General features: G+C 39.3%; 1 protein-coding gene across 1 annotated transcript in view; it reads right to left on the bottom strand.

The window, feature by feature from the left end:
• Positions 1–7,758: 7,758 nt before the first annotated feature.
• The window catches only part of CRABP1 (cellular retinoic acid binding protein 1), a 38,445-nt gene continuing 26,334 nt past the window's right edge, over positions 7,759–19,869 (bottom strand). Inside the window, exons 5-6 of the mRNA XM_054213408.1 lie at positions 18,074–18,187; positions 7,759–8,073 (exon numbers count right to left, since the gene is read on the bottom strand). Coding sequence (XP_054069383.1) covers positions 8,023–8,073; positions 18,074–18,187 — 165 coding nt within the window. The 3' untranslated portion in view covers positions 7,759–8,022. The remainder of the gene's footprint in view (positions 8,074–18,073; positions 18,188–19,869) is intronic.

Raw genomic sequence — 19,869 nt, 5'->3', positions numbered from 1 at the left:
TATAGAGACATGTCTTTTAAATTCTTATCCCAGTATCTTCTTCAAGATACAAACTTTTTCTCCTCACCCAGCAATTTCCTCCTGAATTTGCTTTGTGTTATTAGATGATAAAATCTGGCAAACGGGTAGCCTAATTATTGCAGCATCCAAATGACAGGCTTCAGGCAAAATGATAATTACTTATTCAAAAGTATTCATAAAATTAACATATCCTGAATAAATTCAAGCTTAATTTAACAGGCCACTGCACTTATTACAAGCATTTAGCACATGCAATTGTTTAAACTTAGTAGAGAGCAACTTACTCTTTCACAAGATGTCAGAGTCAAAAGTACATGTAACCACAATTTGCCCTAACAAGAGCGAATGTCAAATAGTTTAGGGAGCTACACAGCAATTTGTTCAAATGCATGTAAATTAAAAAGCATACAAAGAAGCTCTTCCCAGGCTTTTAATTATGGCAGAGTATTCAAACTCTTCCTTAAATTCTGGTTCTTAGCCAAAATCAAGAAGAAAAAAAAAAGTTAGAAAAAAGTTATAAATTCCCTCTCTCTCCTCCTCCCTACCTTGGAACAGATTCAGGGCTTTATGTTGAGATCCTTCTATGGTTCCAAGTATTATACTTGAGACTTTTTTAACTTTTATCTACAATGCAGAGTGTTCCCCATTGACATACTCATAACATGCCGAATACTGTCTGTGGTGAGAAGGGAAGGAGCTGTTTGAGTTTTGTATGGAAAATCTTCTGTGCCGTGGTGTCAATCCACATGGTAAAATAAAAAAGCTTTCGGAAAACAATGGAATGGTACATTTCATAGCACTGTTCACCCTACCAGCAGGAGTGTATAGTATTCCCTTCTGTCACTGAAACTGTGTCAGCTGTACATCTCTCATTGTATTTTAGCCTGGTTTCCCAAAATTGGAGTGAGGTCTTTCAGGCATGCCATTGGTCTATCTTTCAGTCAGACAGAAGTTAATAACTTTTGAACAAAATGGGTCACTTTCTAATAAACTGAAAGAAAGGCAGGAGAGTACTGTCTTCATCTTTAGCTGTGACTACTAGAGCTGTGTGAAAACTAGGTACCCTGACATGATGGCTATTTCACACTCAGACAAACACACACTACACCTTTCTTCCTTTCTTCCTCCCTTTTTTGAAACTGTAATTTTGTGTCCATCCTGCTTGGGACCCTGTCTATGGAGTTAGGAGAAACACTGCAAGATGTTCCCTACCCCAAGTCATGGACTATCTTCTTAGATATTTTTCCAGCAGGATGAAATGTTGGCGAAAAATCAGAGAATTAATTCATTCTCCTATTACTCAAACAATAGCCATGAAGAAAGCTCTGTCCCTGAAAATGGTCCTTTTACAGCATTCTGACCATTCCCATAGCTGCACTATGACCTATTTTGAAGACTCTCTTTGTTGCTGCAACAAAGGCAACAACCGCAATATTTCCATATAACCTGTGCTAATGGAGAGCATTACAGATCCTTAATCTTTGTTCTTCATGTTCATCACAAAGTATTGATATCAAGTTCATTAAAGGAATTAGGAAATAAATTACACTTGAGAGAACATGATGCCAGTCAGGCCCAGATGATTCCAATTTACTTCACTAAAATACTTCTGATTAAAACACATTGCTGGTGACGTGTCTTAAAAGGAACTTGGACTTCAAACTCTGTAATAACTGCAATATGTTCTCAGTCTCTAGCCTTGCCACAGACTGCGTAAGCTCAGTGTTAAAAACTCCTGCAAAAAGAGTTATTAGGTGCTTACTTCAGACACAGACTTCTCACTGCAGTCATTGCTGATGTCGTGGCGCACCCAACGGAGGATCATATGCAAATTAATATAATTATTTAGATGTTCCAGACTCACTATGCATCGTTATGGCGGAGTGTGAATTTTACATAAACTTCCACATATGGAACATTTTAAAAATCTCCCAACTGCAGCAAGAGAAATGGAAAGAAATAGCTTCAGCAATCAGAGACCTCTTAATAGCATCAGAACCTCAGCATTGACATGGACAATAGATTAGTGCTCAAAAGGTCTCTGTGAGTAATACTGATAACACTGCTTTCCATCCAGATTGTTCTAAATCACTGATCTCTCTCCAGAGGTGCTAAGATAAACTCACATCTTGTGGGTGTATTTTCTGGGTTTGTGTCACAGGGCAGAATAGAAGCTAAACACAGAAGGATAGCAACCTTTTTATTTTACTCACAGTGAGTAGAACCCTTAAATCCTCGATCATCACAACTGCTGTATATTTCAGCGATGCTGTCTGACTCAGCCTCACCTAAGATGCCAGAAATTCTCAATGTATTTGAAAAGGTGACAAGCCCCTTGGTCTTTCTGATGGGAGTAAAAAGGTCCTGCCATTTTTTTTGTGTATGTGGAACACAAAGGTGAGGAAATGGAGTGAATAGGACACAAGCACAGAGAGGTATTTCCAAGGCCTGGTTTGGAGGCAGATTAGCTGTGTGTCTTTCAGCCTGCTAAAGGGATATATATGCAGGCTCACAGGGGTCTCAGGCAGAAGAGTCTTATGCACCAGATACTGGAGGAGAGAGGACCTTTGCACTGACCCACTATAGCTATTCCTATCTGCAGATTCTGTAAAATCACTTGATTTCCAGTTGCACCTTTATCTCCCAGCAGTGGCAGCTACTTAGACACGAAAGCTTCAGCCCTTTGAAAACTTTCTGTGAACTCATCAGACCTACAATGAAATCAGTCTACCACCTCCATGTGAACATCTTGTGAAGATTAACATTGAGATACATATCTACAGGGCTTTTAAGAAATCTGTAGTTCAGTCACCTAGAGTGTCGCCTCGTTTCTGCTTGAGCAACCGAACTGCCTCTCCCGGTGAGCAGCTGGTTTGTGCTGGAGATAGCAGTATCTAGTAGAAGACTGTGGTATTGCCTGCTACAGAAACTATTTCAAGCCTCACCACCTTCCTCTCTAGTTGCAATGTGTGACGATATAGCAAATTCTAACAGCAAATCATACTCAAGCTTGTAAAACAGATTAACTGTCAGATTCCTCTTTGTTTTGACAACATGGCAAAAAAAATGAGTGCCTGCCACAGATCATGTCAGCAGAGCATCACTGGCAGGCCCTCAGATGGAAACAGAATGAGAGACTGAAGACAAAATCCCCTGTTTCAGAACTTCGCTCTGATTTAGCAGAGTGCATCAAGAGTCAAGTAAGACTGAACTAATATATCCTGGGTTTTTTTTGCTTCTGATTGAAACTGGCCTCATGTTCTGGGAGGCAATGTGGGGAATGTTGAAAGTGAAGAAATTAGCAGAAAGCACTATGACATCTATTCCCACCTATCCCTCCATTATTAATAACAGCATTTTTTCCCCCACGCTCCTTATCCAGCCAGCCATCTGTAATATCAAAGAGAACACCTTAGGTTGTTCCACCTCTGACATGGCAGTATTCAGACAGCACATATTTTACAGGATTCAAAGACTCTGGATTCTGCAGCCATGTGGGATTTGGAGCTTCCTGTCAGCAGAAATAGATCTCTTTGCACTCAGAGTGCAAAATGTGATCACTTGAGCTAAAGCAGCACTAGCTCTCCAGGGCATACAGCATGCAGTGGGACAGCTTTGTTCCCAGACAAAAGTAGCTGGTGGTACAGATATGTGTGAACCGAACAATTCAATGCAATATCACATTTCTGTCTGAGATCTTTTTTTTTTCATATTTTTGGGTTTCTCACAGTGGATTATTTTGAATCCAACTTCACTGCCTGATCTGTTTACTGGTTAGGATGTTTATTTTTCCTGGAGAAAAGAAAAACAATTAATGTTTTATGAAAGCAGCATAAGAACAAAGTATGGAAAATCAAAGGAAAATCCTAAAATGAACTCTTCTTGCCCTAGGGCAGAGAATATGGCTGCTGTATCCTAGTGTTCCACTCATGTGGGGAAGTTTTGTTTTTGTGAAATGTTACACGTGCCAAGTTGCTGCAGATATCTGTATAACCCTTTCTTTGTCTTGCTCTAGCAGTTAGTTATCAGTGTGGTCAATGCAGTGCACAGCATGGTCCCGAGCCTGCAGACACATAGGTTGGGAGTCAGTTGCCTAATCACAGACATCTATGTTGCGGTGCCCTCAGGTTTTATCCCTGGTCTGCTTTGCCTCTCAAAAAAAAAAAGGCACAGATCTCATGCAGAGCCTGTGTTATATGCCAGCTTTGTACAGATCTCTTGGATACACAGGACATCTAAAATAGCTGTAGACACCTATGTTTAGGCAACTGAATACTCACTTGTACTGTATCCATTCAACCAGCAGGACTGTTTAGGCAACTGCAAGACAAAGCCTTTAGATTTCAGGGAGGAAGAATTCTCACCTTCTTAGCTATCTGTATCCTGCTAGCCTTTTGTGGAGAAATACTCTCAAACATAAATAGTAGTATGTAATAAACTCACTGGGAAGAGTTCCCTAATGCATTCACTTACATGGTCAGAAAGATCTTAGCAACAAAGCCTGAAAGTCATTTGGCACTGGCAGACCACAGAAGTCTAGCTCCTTGGGCACAGAGACTTACAAGACAGCAGACATGCAGTGGGTGGTTATGCATACAGTGGTCAATCAGCTGCCGTCCAGACAGACATGAGCTGTGTTTGTCACCATTCTACGCTTGTAACCACTAAGTGCTTCTAGGTCAAGTGACAAAGTGCCAATTAGAACACAGCAGCATGAGGGGAAGGAAGTTTCTGCTTGCTCACTGATACACATAACTGTCAGCCAGGCTCTGTCCCTGGCTCCACTCCTTGTTCCATCACAGGCCTGATTAAAAGACCTAGCGATGCAGAGAGCATTTCTTTGACTTGAATCTGGAAGGCAATATCCATAAAATCCCTGGGGCCCTTTTCAGATATCCACATGCTATCAAGTAATCAACAAACCATTTATGTAACCCTTAGGTGCCCCATTGTCCTGGCATCTTTGTCTATAAATATCCCTCCCTCCTATATGCAGAGTGGCTGCCTGAAGCTTTCAGGATCCTATTCTGCTAAGCAACTGTTTTAACACTCAGACACTGTGAGACTAAGTTTTTGTGGATGCCAACTATAGTTACTCTACTCTGCTTCCATCACCTCATCTGGGGAGGGGCAAATTCGTGATTTTTTGCACAAAAAGTGGATAAAACTGTCTCTGTTGGCCATGCTGGCATTGTTCAACTTCCATGTTCTCAAAGGAGCTTAATCTCAGCAAAGAAAAGGCAGGAGACAACTACAAGGCTTTTGGCCAGTAAATAATTCCAAACCCTTGTGTGCCTAGATTTGAAGAGCTTTTAAATCCAGGAGGACTCACAAAATGCAATTTGGCCTTTGCACTGTTTCAACAATGAGCCATAAAACTAACACCCTGGACCAATTCTAGTCTCTGTTCATATGAATTTACCCATGCGCCAATAACTCTAATGTAACTCCATGAAAGTCAATCAAGTGGTGAAGCTTCCATTCTGAAATTACTAAAGAAAGAAACTTCTGTCATGCCAGACTGCAAATGAAGCTTAGGGGAACAATTTCAGTCCTGGAAGAAGAAAGTTCGCAGTTATGCAGGGTAGCTCATATCTCAAGAGCCTGTTTTTAATCATAACCTCTATAACCCAGTTACACAGCTCATGCTTTACTACTTGGATAGCAGCTGCCAACTGGATGGAAAGCTGAGTTGGTATTTTCCAGTTGATGGGAAAGCTTTCAGAAGGATATTTGCTTGAGCAGCGCAACAGCTCAGCATGAGCCTTTCTAGAAATGAAACACAGAAATCACTGCTTCCATTAAATACACTCACTTAATGTGGACAATGTGAGGTTCATACCAATACCTTGCTGAACCCTCACAAACAGTGCATCAGGGCTGCTTTAGACACAGGCAGAAAAGGGAATTCCCAAGAGTAGCATTTTTCTGTAATGGCAAAACTGCCCTACTACCTACTGGCTTTGGCTCTACTACTTGCCTCATCAGCTTGTACCAGCCCCCACATCCACCTTTTGGGAGGTGGAGACAAAGCACTCTACAGTGTTGGTGGGCTCCTGTTGCTGTAGGGAAATGGCATGTGCCAGCATGTCCTGCAACACAGTGCTATTTACTTCTCAGCCTTGATGTAGCAAGACACAGTTTTGTCTGCATCACCGAGAAGGCTTGAGTTAGCTCAGCCTGGCACTTTTTATGGAGTCCCTTTGGCACAGTTGATTGCACAAGCAGGTCCAGATACTCCTGAAATGGAACTTGTTTGGAAAAAACCACCCAACTATTTTAATTTGAATCTTAAAAGAAGATAGAAAATAAAGTTAGATCATTGTCATTCCCCCTCGTGGTTTCATTCTTATCAGGGGGTAGCTTCAGCTTCATCCAAACTACAATGAACTCATTTCAGCCCATGCTTCAATGTGAGCTAACATGCAGCATATTTAATTGGTACCAACTGAACCAAGGTCTTGGAAACAGGGTTTGGCTTAAGGTTAGACTGTGGAAGGAAAAGATCCCCCTTTTCAACTGCAATATTGTATCTTGAATGCTGATGCCAGAGAAAGAAAGTGTAATGTGTCAGAGCAGAGGAGACAGGAAACATCGTATGTTTTTCTCCTATTGTAGCGCTGTAGCTCACACTGCAATGTATAGAACAGTAATTTGTTTCACACGGATGTCCCAAGATTATTAAGATTTTTACCTATTTTCCCATTCTTAATATTGAGCACAGTCCAGTGAACAGGGCATATACTCTGCTAACACTGAACCTCTTAAAAATCTTCTGTGATTGGATGACATGAAGCAGATAAATTATTCTTGCAAATCTGAAGGTTGACCAGATAAGCTTGGATATTGCACTGAAATAAGTAGTCGTTCTAGTCTCAATCTCCAGATATTTTCAAGGCTGAAGAACAGAAGAGTTTCTGGTTCATTAGAGGAATGTCTGTTCAGCATGAATCTAATACTTGATAGCACTGTGGCCAGAACTCTGAGCCAGAATAAATACATTACATTTGGTGTTTCTTTCATTCTTGAACTATGGCCCTAGTTTGTGAAAAAATTAGCTATTCAAAGAATGAAATATTGAGTCACCATAAGTGAAAGCTGTAACACTGAGGTGGAGTGAAGCCATCAGAAGTTCTCTCTGTCGCAGGTGAGAAGGTAAGAGAAAGGCAGCTTTCCTCAGCTTTATCTTTTTATGGCCCAAACAAGTAAAGTCTGTCAGATTCTGCTGACTCTCTGATCAGGCCTGAGGTGCTCGGGTGTGATGACAACAAGTATTAGTCATGATCACAATGTTATTTGTCCTGTAGATACAGCTGGGTTTTGTACTTGGATAATGAGTGTCTCAACAGGGAAAGTTTGGGCATTCTTCACAGACGCAGCAGGAAAGAGGGTAAAGATCTCTCCTTGTCTGGTTCTGCTGAATCAGAGTCACAGCAATCCCAGAATACAGGAATTGTTCCTCAACAACACTCCCAAGGAGACAGGACGGAAAGAAGGAAAGAAGCAGAGCTGTGGGTTTGAGAGAGCAGCCTGCAGCTCCGTGAACCGCCTTGCAATTCAGTTGCTCTCCTGCGCTTTTTGTTGCCCTGGGAGGTGTTTCCTGACAGCATAGTGCTAGCCAACAGCAGTGAAATTCCACCCTGACTTCAACAGAGGGTAAAAGTGTTTCAGTCCTAACCAAAGCACTGCTGGGTTTTCTATTAAAAACACCCCCAAACGGCTGTGAGTTATGCCCAATAAGTTTAATCATTGATGAAACCATAGCAAGTGACAACTACAAAATACAAAGCAGACACGAAAAATGATGGCATAAAAGTGGGAAGGAATAGTGTCTGCGACAAAAAATGAAAGCAAAACACACTTAACAGAGGATATGGGTTCAGATATAACACACACGGTCACATACAACACCGCATTAGTAACAGCACACACAGATACTCATTATACTGGGGATTTTCACAGTTCTCCACTTCATCCCAGATGACAAGTAAATTGATGTTTTTACTCTCTTACATAAATTCTTGTGCACACGACATCATCGGCACCAAAGGTCTGGAAAAGAAATAGAAATCAATCAGAAGAGATGGAACCAGCAAACATTTAACACCATTTTTTAATGTTATTTTTACTATAGTAGCTAGTTCTACAGCAGAAATACATTTTCCTATGTCTTTTGACAGATGAGAGTAAAGAAAGGAGTCATTTTGGAAGGCGAATGCAATGTAAGTGACCTTCTTTCCAAGGCACAATGAATTTTGTCAGAATGATACATGATGCAGAAATTCCCTTTTTCTAGAGTTTCTTGGCATGCATTTATAAATAAACATGAGAAAAGAAAGAGAATTTGGAATGTACTGTTGTTATATTTAGAAACATTTGCAGCACTTTGAACTGGAAATGCTGAGGGGGGAATTCAGATGGCATGTTCAAAAAGGTATTCTTTGATATTTGCAGGTATAAAACAGAGGAGTTCAAATGAAGTCAGTGTGAAGACCAGAAGTATGTATACCTATAACCTGTAAACATAATGCTGCTGCAAGATGTTAACACACCATGCTGGGATACCAAAACCTTCTCTCCCAAGCTGTAATGTGGGCAGTGTCAACCACAACCTTCTTTCAGGATACTGTGATGTTCACCAGTGAATTGCTTAACTATGAGAAGGGTCTGAAATGAGGACACATAATGGAGAAAAATGTAGTGGAGAGAGAACTCATTTCACATGACTAAACACCTATGAGATCTCACAAACGTTTGATCACTAAACATCTGAAAGTCACTGACTGACTACGGACTAGTCCTATTATCATGCTATTTCTTATACCAGATTCAGTACCTCAGAGTACCTTAATTTTCCAAATACTTAGAGTTGCTGTTATACAGTGGTATGCCATTGACTGAAACAGAGTTTCAGATATGCATCTGAAAGCCTGTGGGCTTTAAATTGCTCTGTAGTTCTGCATTTAAAAGGCAATACTACCACAGCAATATTGCAGTACAGATTATCAGGACATTTACACAGGGCAGTGATTGTCTGAGAAAGCCACCTAAGCCCCAAAGTGTTTGTAAGTAATTTCAGGTCTGGCAGGCTAAAATCTAAGCAAGCCATTAAACATGAAGGAAATAATGGGTCCGAGAGTGAGGAAATACTGACTGCAGAAAACTTCATGTTCGGCTACACTGACAGACAGTTTTGAGCTCACCACTAACAAGTTGTGAGGTGGGATGTTTGGCTGTAATAACTGCCAAGGTCTCACTGAAAAATACAGTTAAGACCTACCCCAGTGTGTTATGAAAATTCAGCTGGACTTAATTTGTTTTAATGCTTTCTACGCCTGTTTTGGCCAACATCTCTTTGAAAGGACTTGGCTTTAAAACTGACTCTGTCTTACATTTTGTTCACTTTATCGAGGGGGAAAGTCTGTTAGTATTTTGGAGATATAGGCATTGTTTTGCATATAAAGAGCTTATCATATTAATCTTTATATACGTTTTTAGCATACACATGAAAATGTCTGAAAATTAATTTTAAAGGATACAGATAGTTCTTCATTGCCCACAGCACCAGCTGCAAATATCCTTACTATGGCTTCCTTCAACATTTCCAAAATTATACACAAAGGCAAAATTATTTCGGCAAGAGCTTTGCCAGAGAAAGCAAGTCAGAGTCAAGACCATCCAAGGCTTGATGTTGTCTGTGGAGACTGGGAGGTCACTGTGACAAGGATTGTCTTTCTATGGTACATTCAGGCATTGCTAAGCACGGTGAGGTTTGCGTCCCCCGCTGCTATTTCAACACAAATCATAAATAATAGTAAAACAGCCTTTGTGTAGTGTTCTTCAAGAGCTGGCACAGCCCCAGTCTGACAGTTGGAGCTGCACAGCTATGCAGCCACATCTTGTGATGTGAGTGGGTGCCACATCAGCCAGTTCTAATGAGAAAGGCTGCAGCAGAAGTTTGCCAAAAGTCTTGTAACCTCCCTAGTAAATTTATGCCTATGAAATTATGTCTATGAAATTAAGAGACCAACTCCTTCCCCTAAAGCTGTGCAACAGCAGTTATTCTCACAACAGGTCAGCAGTTGTATTGAGAGGGAACACTGCAGGGAAGAGTAGATTGAAATAGGTGTGATTCATACTGCATGTCTGTCCTAGGTTGCCACTGAAGGTCTGAGTGTTCAAAATTCTGTCCAGTGTCCAGTTCTGAGACTGTGTTCTTGCGCAGAGCTTGCTCCTAAGACATCAGTGTAGTCTGATTGGCCAGACTTGCCAGACCCACAGGAGGGAGTGTGAAAATAAAGATACAAATTTGTGGAGGAAGAAAAAAGAAATAGCAACTTTCTGGGAAAGCTCAGTAGTATGGGTGCATCCAGAATGCACTGCAGAGGCAGAAACTCCACTGTATGTACACACAGACTGACTGTTCTGCACTCACAGAGTCACAACTTGACACGCTTGAGACAAAGTGCACTGGCTGTTTGTATTGTACTTCTAACATCCACCTCCAGCTGGATTTCTGGACTCTTGAAAAATCTCAGGCAAAGGACTGCATTCAAATTGCTCTGTCAGGATAAAAATTAAGTGCAGAAAACATGGATGTACCCGGGAAACCCAAATACTAAGAGCAGTCTTAGTCTGTTGCTATACACAAGGATTGTCATTCTCTGCAACACACTAGTCTCGCAGTCTGGAAAACCACTATAATTTAACACAATCGTATCTTTAAATCTAGATTGTAAAGAGATAAAATTCATGCAAAGCCCAATTACAATTACTCTGGAGTACCATGTAGCCACCAGGCACTTTTCAAAGAGCCAGGCATCCTTTCCTTGAAGATGGACTTCATCCAAGGAAACCCAGCTTAGGTTATGTGGCCTCTGACCTGTTTCAGGAATAAGATGCATTTTTTAGCCCTTAGATTTTATACCTTATACCCATTCAGATGATTAGTGACCTAATTCCATACTGAAGCACATAAATAAATGGCTTTGATGATTCTCATGGTTACGTACATGGTTTAAATGTGGATTTATGTAAAAGGTATTTCCCTATCTTATTGTAACTTACTAGCATTGTTGATGAAACTCCACTAAATGTTGCTAAACAAAGCAGAGAGGAGTGTGTTCAAACTTGCTGCATTCCTTTTCTTGTGGTTACTCACAGAAACATCTAATGTACAGCTAGGCCCAAGCTCAGGGAAAGGTCCAAATCAAAAGGCTGTTACTCCTCTATCCTTCACACTTAAATCTTTGTATCCAGGGGTAGGATCAAGCAGCTTAGTGTCTATTGTTCTAATTCAAGATTGGAAAGAAGTGATAGTTCCTCTCAGAACAAGCAGACTTTAAAGATTTCCATGACCCAAAGGAGCAGAACATCCTAATAAAAAGAAAGACAGTGAGCAATCCTGGCTATTTGGTGGTGAACTTTCACCAGAGCAACTAAAAAAAAGTGCAACACTATTAAACTGTGATTCAAATCTAAGGAGAAGATGCAGGATTTTCAAACACCACCTTCTCATCAACTTGCAAAGGTTCCACTTACCTTACAAAATGCTACAAGGCGGGGCTTCTGTCTAAATCTAAAATAGGATTTTAAATGTGCAATGACTGCCAATTACAGAATTGTTTTCTTCACTTAGCTTGTCATAATCTGTAGCTAAGAGTCCAAAAGCACACTGCAAGCAAAGCCCTGCACGGGGGGATAATCCAATAAATTGACCTCTCTCGGTTCACTCAAAATCTGATGACCACTGACATCATTAGAGATTAAAAGACAATTACAGGGCAGTAATATATTACTGTATGAGTAAACCTGCTTTTTGAAGGCCGCCTTTATAAACATTTGCCAAGGAGCCTTTGTGATAAGTGCCTTGTAATAAGCACACAGTATAATTAGGAAGACTGTCATTGAAACAATCACTTGGGAAAGATCACTTCTGCCAATGTATGCAAATATCCCCTGTTATCTGCTCATGACTGACCAACCTGGAGACGCAACTTGCAAAAGGAAGACATAATACATCAGCAAACAAATGGAGAAGAGAAGATATTACTTAAATGAATCCTCAGAAAAGGCTTTGTGCACATGCAAACTTCCACATTATCCAGAATAAATACATAAATCTTCACCATAAAGGCATACTGCGTATTTCCTTTCTCTTCCTGACTCCCATAATGTTTTATGAAAGAGCTTGATCATTATGGGGCTGTAGTCACAGAATGTGCAGCCCCCACTTTCAAACTTGGATATTAATAGCAAATCACCCGATATAAAACCTCACTTTCTGCAGGATATCAATCGACAGGACCATGCAAAATTTATCGAGGTACCTAAATGTTGGTATTTGTGTTTGAGAACTGCTATATTATACAGTTTCCTTGGAGTCATGCCACAAATGAATGACAGAGGTAAGAACATGAGGAAATGGTATCTCCCAGGAGTAGTCTTGAAAGCCAGTACACAGCAAACATCTAAGCTACAACTGATATTATAAGAGGCTATATACAGGATCACAGAATCAGATACATCCAAGATGCAAATGCTTTGGCTTCTTTCTCTGATTATATGTTTGGGATGTGACCCAGACCAGGCTGCACTAGTGAGCAGGGTCTGCAGATCCCTAAGCCCCCTTGTAAATCTGCTTGTGGCAAATAGTAAATTAAAGCATTAGGTCCATGCAACACATACGTACGCATTATTACAGGCTCCTGAACTTTTATCAATGCTGCTTTAATGAGGTATGCGGCAACCCCCCCACCGACCTCAGTATGAGTAGACGCTCCTTTTGATAACTGATTTTATTTAAGATCACTCTCCAAAAACTATAGAAAAGTTAAACACTTTGGTAGTTTAACTTTGTTCAATACAAGGCTTAGGCACATCACAAATCTCAGCATTCAGCTGCAAAGTATCTCTCCAAATCTGCACTGACCCTTCTAACCTACCATGTTTAATTTTAGAAGCCAGCAATATAATTTAAAAAATGTTCACTCATTCATCCAGGCTCCACAGTTCACCAGTTTTAATCAACAACGGCATGATTTTTCTGGGGAGGGAATGTAGAATAGAAACCATGCTTGAACCCCCCTTAATGTTCTGATCTTTGACCCTTGCTATAATTGATTCTGAGAACCCCTGTGTGATACATGAACTGTGTAAAATGTGGTCTGAGGCTGTTTTTAAAGCCCCTCTTCAGTAATCATCCACTTTAAAATGTTTGTGTGTTACAGATTAAACTAAAATCTATAGAGGCGTAAGCAGCTATGAAAGCAGCAATGCAGATAAAGTTTGAATAGAAATGTTTCTCCTTTGAATAGCTAACATTTGGAAGAAGCATCCTTTAACTTTGTAAGAGCAGACCTTTTGTTCTTCTGACTTACACAAGTGATTGATAGCTCATTAATGTCCCTGACACAAACACACAACGACAGCAAAAACATTAAAAAGTATAAAAGAAAAGGGAAGAAAAAGCATATTAGAATAGACTTAATCCCAGATCTTACTTTTCAGACAAGTAAAGGAAATATATGTTTTTGTGTTATATTCCAATCTTGATTGTTCAAGTGCTAATTGAATGTAAAGCTGTAAATACAGATATTCTGACTCTCTGTATGCATTACAGTTTTAAAGTACAATACAATATAATCTAAAGATACAGTCAAGACAAACAAATGTGAAATTTGCTGGTGATCTATCCTTTTCACCCTCTCTTGTTTGCATATTCCATGTAATGTTTTTTATCTACATCATCCAGTACTCCTAAAAATGCAGCACTGAAAACCCAAGCAAGTGCATCACGTGAGATTAGAATAAAGAGCACTGATTAAAGTAGTTGCAATGTTCTAACACATTCACAGCACCTTTTTTATAAAGCAGAGCTTATCCTTCTTCCCTTACTCAGCTAAAAGGACTCTTTTTCTAACAGGACTTTAGACCTACATCTGCCATTTTACCAGTCAAATATTATTTACGTAATAATAAGGGTAATCTCATTCTCCATGCTGCAAAGAGCTGAGGAGAACTAAAGGCAAACTTAACTGGTACCTGAAGGTAAAGAAAACCTTTGCTAACTAAATAGTTTGTTCCCAGCATCTGTGTACCAGAGGACATGATGTGACATGGAAGACCATCATATTGCTCCAAGGGAATATCTTTGAAGAACATAAGGAATTCTTCTGCCAGGATGCAAGAAAGATTGATAATTGTACAGTAATATGGTTTCTATTTTAGCTCTGTGGTAGTCATGACAATTCAACACTGATTTTTTTTTATTATATATGATAATAAATGTATTTTATTTAACATGCGGTGTTGGGGAGAAAAATATATCCTTCCACTAGGAAAATGTCATAATCTAATGGATCCCCTAAGCAATGCAGCATATTAGATCAAAATTACGTGGCAAAGCTCCAACATGTATGCAGCCAGTATTAGCAGAATAGAACTCATTCCTTACCCCCTGCCTGTTGCCCCAAGCCTTCTTTCCATTCATGCCTCAGTCTAACAGTTTACATTCCTTCTTGCAACTTTTTCCAAATGGGGTATGAGTTTTCTTGATTTCTTCTGCAAATGCATGTAATAGCTAAGAAGGAGACTCAAGATTTCTGGAAAGATTTCTTTGGGTAGAGAAACAGGAGCAGAGACTGTGAGTAAAAATATCAGCCTTACAGAGTTCCTAAACTGCTACATCACAGGCTCTGCCCCATAAAAGACAGCTTCCCAGCTGCAGACACCTAAAAGTTCACAAGAATGTGGTTTCCTTCTGCTTTTTTAAGGCGCTCTGCCAGAATGTGGAAATAGGAAAAGCTTACCAAAGCACATCAGAAAGAGTAAAGGAAGAGAAAATGTTTCTTAGGTAAGTAGGGAGGTTTGAGAAGTGTGAAGATGGGAATCGTTAAATGTTTGAAGTTACATGGGCAGTAAAACTGAATGAGTTTCAGGTCCTAAAGAACCCTACGAAAACTGGAAGGATGGAAGAAGAAAGAAAGGATAAGACAAAGAAAGATCTCTTCTTCTCACTGTGATCTTAGTTTTGAAGAAGTAAGTGGGGGTACGCAGACTCAGATCCAAGGAAAATTTCCAAGCATAAGATAATCAAAGTTGAATCTTTCTTCACTGGAATGATGAAGAACCTAAACACAGTTGAGAGGAAAGACAGATCAAAAGGTATCACAGGGTCATCTCACTAAGAGCCTACTTTGCTCCCTCGTATCATTGAGGAACACACCTCAGCCAGTCCCTTCAGGTAGCTTGGCTTTTAAACCCCAAATAATGGTCTGGAGGGAATATTCTGGGTTCTAAAATTAGGGACCACAGACAAGAAAATGTAGCTTCCCTTACTCTCTTCTGTCTTCCTCCAAACAGTATAACCCTTTGCTGCTTGGCTCCCAAAAGGGTTCATTTTGGCCACCTTTACTTCTCCAAAGGACCAGAGGCCTCATGCTCACCACCATTACTCTTAGAAACACCTAATTGCTGAGCTTTAGGGTGACAGAAGACACTGAACATGTTGACCCATGTATTTAAAAGATTTGTACATGCAGTCCTCTCAAATGTCATGAGGGGCTTGAAAATCTTTGTCCTGAGGACCAAGTAGCGTCCTAATATTTAATAAAGCAAAAGAGGCCATTATGCTCCAGAAAAGAGGTAGGAGAATGGAACTGCATATCATATTAAATAGTAAAAGAGAGAGAGAATGTATCTGGATCACTTGGAAGCAAGCACTATGTTTTCATAATAGCTACAGTAAAATCGTGCATTGCAACAAATGAACACAGTCCCAACTTGCAGGAGAGGGAAGAGGATCAGTCTGGGAAATCAGAAACCAGGAAAATTACTGGGGATCATGATCTGCTGAGCATGAGTTCCAAAGAAGAGTTAACAAAGTCTTTTCATATAAATCAGAGTAATTTCAGATAAGAGTAGGGAGATAAAGTCACCACTACACCAGGTGGTAGTGTGTTTGCTAGCAAAACAGTGCGTGCAGTTCTGGTGTTCATAGTCTAGAAAGGAAATTGATAAATTGGATGGCGTTATAGAAGCACTGAAAGAATGATCCAAGGAAAGCTTGCTTTATATTGAAGGGCTCAAGGTCTTCCAATGATTTAACTTAACAACAAGTAGGTTCTTCCAAGAGGTGGCTTGATCAGCGCTGTTATGAGAAGTATTTGCAATAACAAACTTTAGGCATATTATTTAGGTTCTTTTATACACTGTGTGTAAAGACTGGAAGTTGAATGTAGACATATACAGATTAGAAATCATGTGTATATTTTAATGGCAAGGAAATTAACCAGTAAAACAACTTACCAAAAGTTGTGATTGAGTTCCTACAAATGTCAATATTTTAACAAGAAGTTTTTCTGATTTCTATCCTAATTTGAAAAATAATTAATTGAGAAAAGCTCAAAAGACTGTATTACACAAGAAAAAGGGTTAGATGGCTTTATAACCTTCGAATCACTCTGGTTTCCTAACCAACCTCATTCTTCTTTCCCAGCTGGGTAAGTTCACATTGCTGATTGCAGGAGGCAACTGTATTATGACTGGCTTTCTTGCTTTGCTTGGAACAGTTCACTTTGTTTAACAGCTGCCTCATTTGTTTGTTGCTTAAATAATAAACTACAGAAATGTATTGCTAGGAAGTTGGAAAAATTATAGTTGAGAATATATTTTGTCCACTGCATTATATATAAAGATGTGAAGCAGAGATCAAAGTACTTTGCCTCCTAAAGTTTTTTGACAGTATAAAGAATTTCAGTGGTTGAGTCAAAAGAAATTATCCAGAACCACAGTATTCATTCAATAGAAACCAATGTGATTTCACTAGCAGCATACACCTCCTCGTAAGGGGTGGGTGAACAGTTCCAAGATGTCTGGAATAATACTAACACCTTAAAGGCTTTTTGTTTATACTTGGTTAGGTTTGGGTCCTGGTTTTGTTTCAGATGCAATCTTAAAAACAGAGCTCCAACTGCTTTAGAGAAACACTGGGGAGGTTGTTTGTTTTTTAAAGTGCAGAGGTTTAGTTAGTGTGATAATTTGAAATAAAACCTCCCTGCTTTGATGTTTTCTTACCCGTCACTCCAGCAGCATGTCTTCCGTGCCCAAACTGATGAGGCGTAACAGTCCAATCAACTATTTATCCAGAATTCACTAGTAAGAACATGTGCAATAAAATGATTCTGAACTCAAGCTGAACTGTGCTGCTTGTAACTCAGAGAAACTGTGTCTTTATCCAGTTCTGGATATTGTTTCATTAATATAGAGGGACTACTGAGGAAAGATTCAGTGAAGAGAACTCAACTTTAATAGAAATAAGTACAATATAAATAAATAAACTGCACATGATTCATGGTGTAAATGGTGAGGCAGTTGCAGAAGTGCTGGTCAGAATGCCTACAGTAACCCTGCTGCCATATGGAAGGTCACACAGGAGTGAGGGGATGTTGGCTGACAGCAAACATGCAAATCAGTGTATTTCTGAGAAACACATGAAAGTGGATTCAGAGATGATCAAGGAATTGGGGAAGGTGGCAGAGATGGGGGAGGAATTATATGCTCTTCAAAGACAGAACGAGATTAGAGCGTGCTGACAACATGCCACATCTCTCCTGCTACACACCATGTGATTATGTATAAGAAGCAATGTATTATGCACATGCCTAAATAAGAAAGTTCTCCAGAAATGAGGTCAAATGCCTTGATCTCACTTTCATCAGAGAAAATTTGCAATAAATCAAGCAAATTCTTTGGTGGTGGTGTGAATTTACAGAGCAGAAGTGGCCCACTTGTAATTATTCTACCAGTAAAAGTATGGCAAAAGTTATAGCAATAAAATGCAACAAAGAACCTGCATATATCTTCATTTGTTCTTAACCCCCCCCAAACATTTAAAAAGAAAGAAAGAAAGTGATGTATTAATTGTACTGTAGAGGATTATGAAAATGGTAGTTCCGGATGGATTTAAGTAAGGAAAAATAGTAAGTCATACTACATGGTAACAAAAACCTATTAATATGGTGCATATATTGGGTGGGTTCAAGGTTCTTACCAAAATCAGCTCATCATTAGCTAATTCTCGAGTCCAGTATGTTTTGGGGCCATCTCCCTCAATAAGAGTTTGTTTGCAATAGATCTTGTTTTCATTCTCCCAAGTGGCCAAACTCTGCAGGCAAAAAACCCATTAGGAATAACATTAATTATATTCCCCAGCAGCATGAGGCACAGAGACAACAATGAGTAGTAGTGAGAATAATTGCTGCAGTAAAGGAGCAACACATAGACAGATAAAGGCAACGGGAAAAAGACATCAATGGAAAGTGGTGAAATCAAAATTATATTAACAACAAAGTAATTGTAAATGTGCCTTTTCAGTGTAAATCCTCATTTGTTTCCAAATTAAAAAGCCACCCAGTTTTCATGAAATGCTTGATGTTCGAAAGTGTAATTTAGAAACATGTGATAATGTAGTGTCTACATTCCCAAGCATCTTTGTACACATGTGGTTTGATCTGACATGTTATTTATCACTACAGAGTCCCCTTAGTGTAAAAGCATCAAGAATCGTATGTATCATTTTGTGGTCATAAATAATGCAGTATTTGTCACTTACAACCCTTCATGCTATATGGCACTGTGCCAAGTTAACTGTATATTAAACACTTACTGTCTGAACAAACTAGAATAAATCACAACTGAATTAAAGAAACTTTGTTAGAGCTCTAGTGTTTTAAGGTTGTGAGTCTGGAGATAGATTGAAATACCCTTGGGCATTTTTCAAAGCACTTCAGTAATGACTATGAAACCACGGAAAAATAAAATACATAAAAAAACCCCAGGATTTTGTTCAGCTTCCACTAGCAGGCAAGCCCTGACTCTGTTGCTTTTCATTCTATCACTGAACTATTATTCTACATTGCAATGGAACAGCTGTGCAGAAGGATGCCCTGTAATGAATGTGCAAGTAATCGCTTTATAACTAGCACATGGGAGACATTCATTAGTCTGTGATTATATACATATACGTGTGTGTGTGCATATGTATGCATAAATTCAAGTTAATACTTCCCAGACTTTCCAAGGGAAAAAAAAACTTTACTTTGATTTAAAATTAGCTGTTTACTTTATAAATATTGTTTCAAAACAATAAGTCTTTTAAGCCAACAAGCCATCTTAAATAGCAGTTATAGAAGCTATGCCTTGCAGTTCCACTACATATGACTCGCTCTTTGTCTGTATGAACAATGGATCAAGTTAGCTGGCAGAACAAAACCCTCCACCCCATAAAGTGTATCAAAATCTATCACCAGTCAGCAATTTTGCCAGATATTGCAAATTACATTCTGAAGTATTATTTTATTATCTGTCAGTTTCTGCTCTGTGGCCACATCTTGGTTATATACACACAGCGGTACAACTTATTCCTGAGAGTGGACTATAAATAATTTCACAACACATGGAAAAAATTTACTACTTCACAAAACACGTTTCTTTCAGATTTTTCCAACTTTCATAGCTTACAGACGTAATTATGGTTTTTCCATCTGCAGCAATAAATCCTTCTCTAGAAAGCGGGTCACATTTATTGTATATGCATTATGCATGAAGACACTAAAATACTGCTTTTGCCAAACAAGATAAATTAACAAAGCCAGCAACATTTCCTGAGCAAACTGTTAAATATACGATAACTCATCCTAGAGATCAAGAGGATGTTCTAAATGTTCACTGACTCCCAGAATCTGCCTCCCTTTTTCATAAATTTAAATTCACAGTAATTGCACTGGAGATAGTAAGTTCTGAATTTTTAGTGGTGCAAATAGCCTCAGAAGCTGGCCCAAGAATTAG

The sequence above is a fragment of the Rissa tridactyla genome, chromosome 9 (assembly GCF_028500815.1).
Source record: "Rissa tridactyla isolate bRisTri1 chromosome 9, bRisTri1.patW.cur.20221130, whole genome shotgun sequence".
Classification (NCBI taxonomy): Eukaryota; Metazoa; Chordata; class Aves; order Charadriiformes; family Laridae; genus Rissa; species Rissa tridactyla.
The sequence above is the reverse complement of the archived record's forward strand: the minus strand, read 5'-3'. Positions and strand labels throughout refer to the sequence as shown.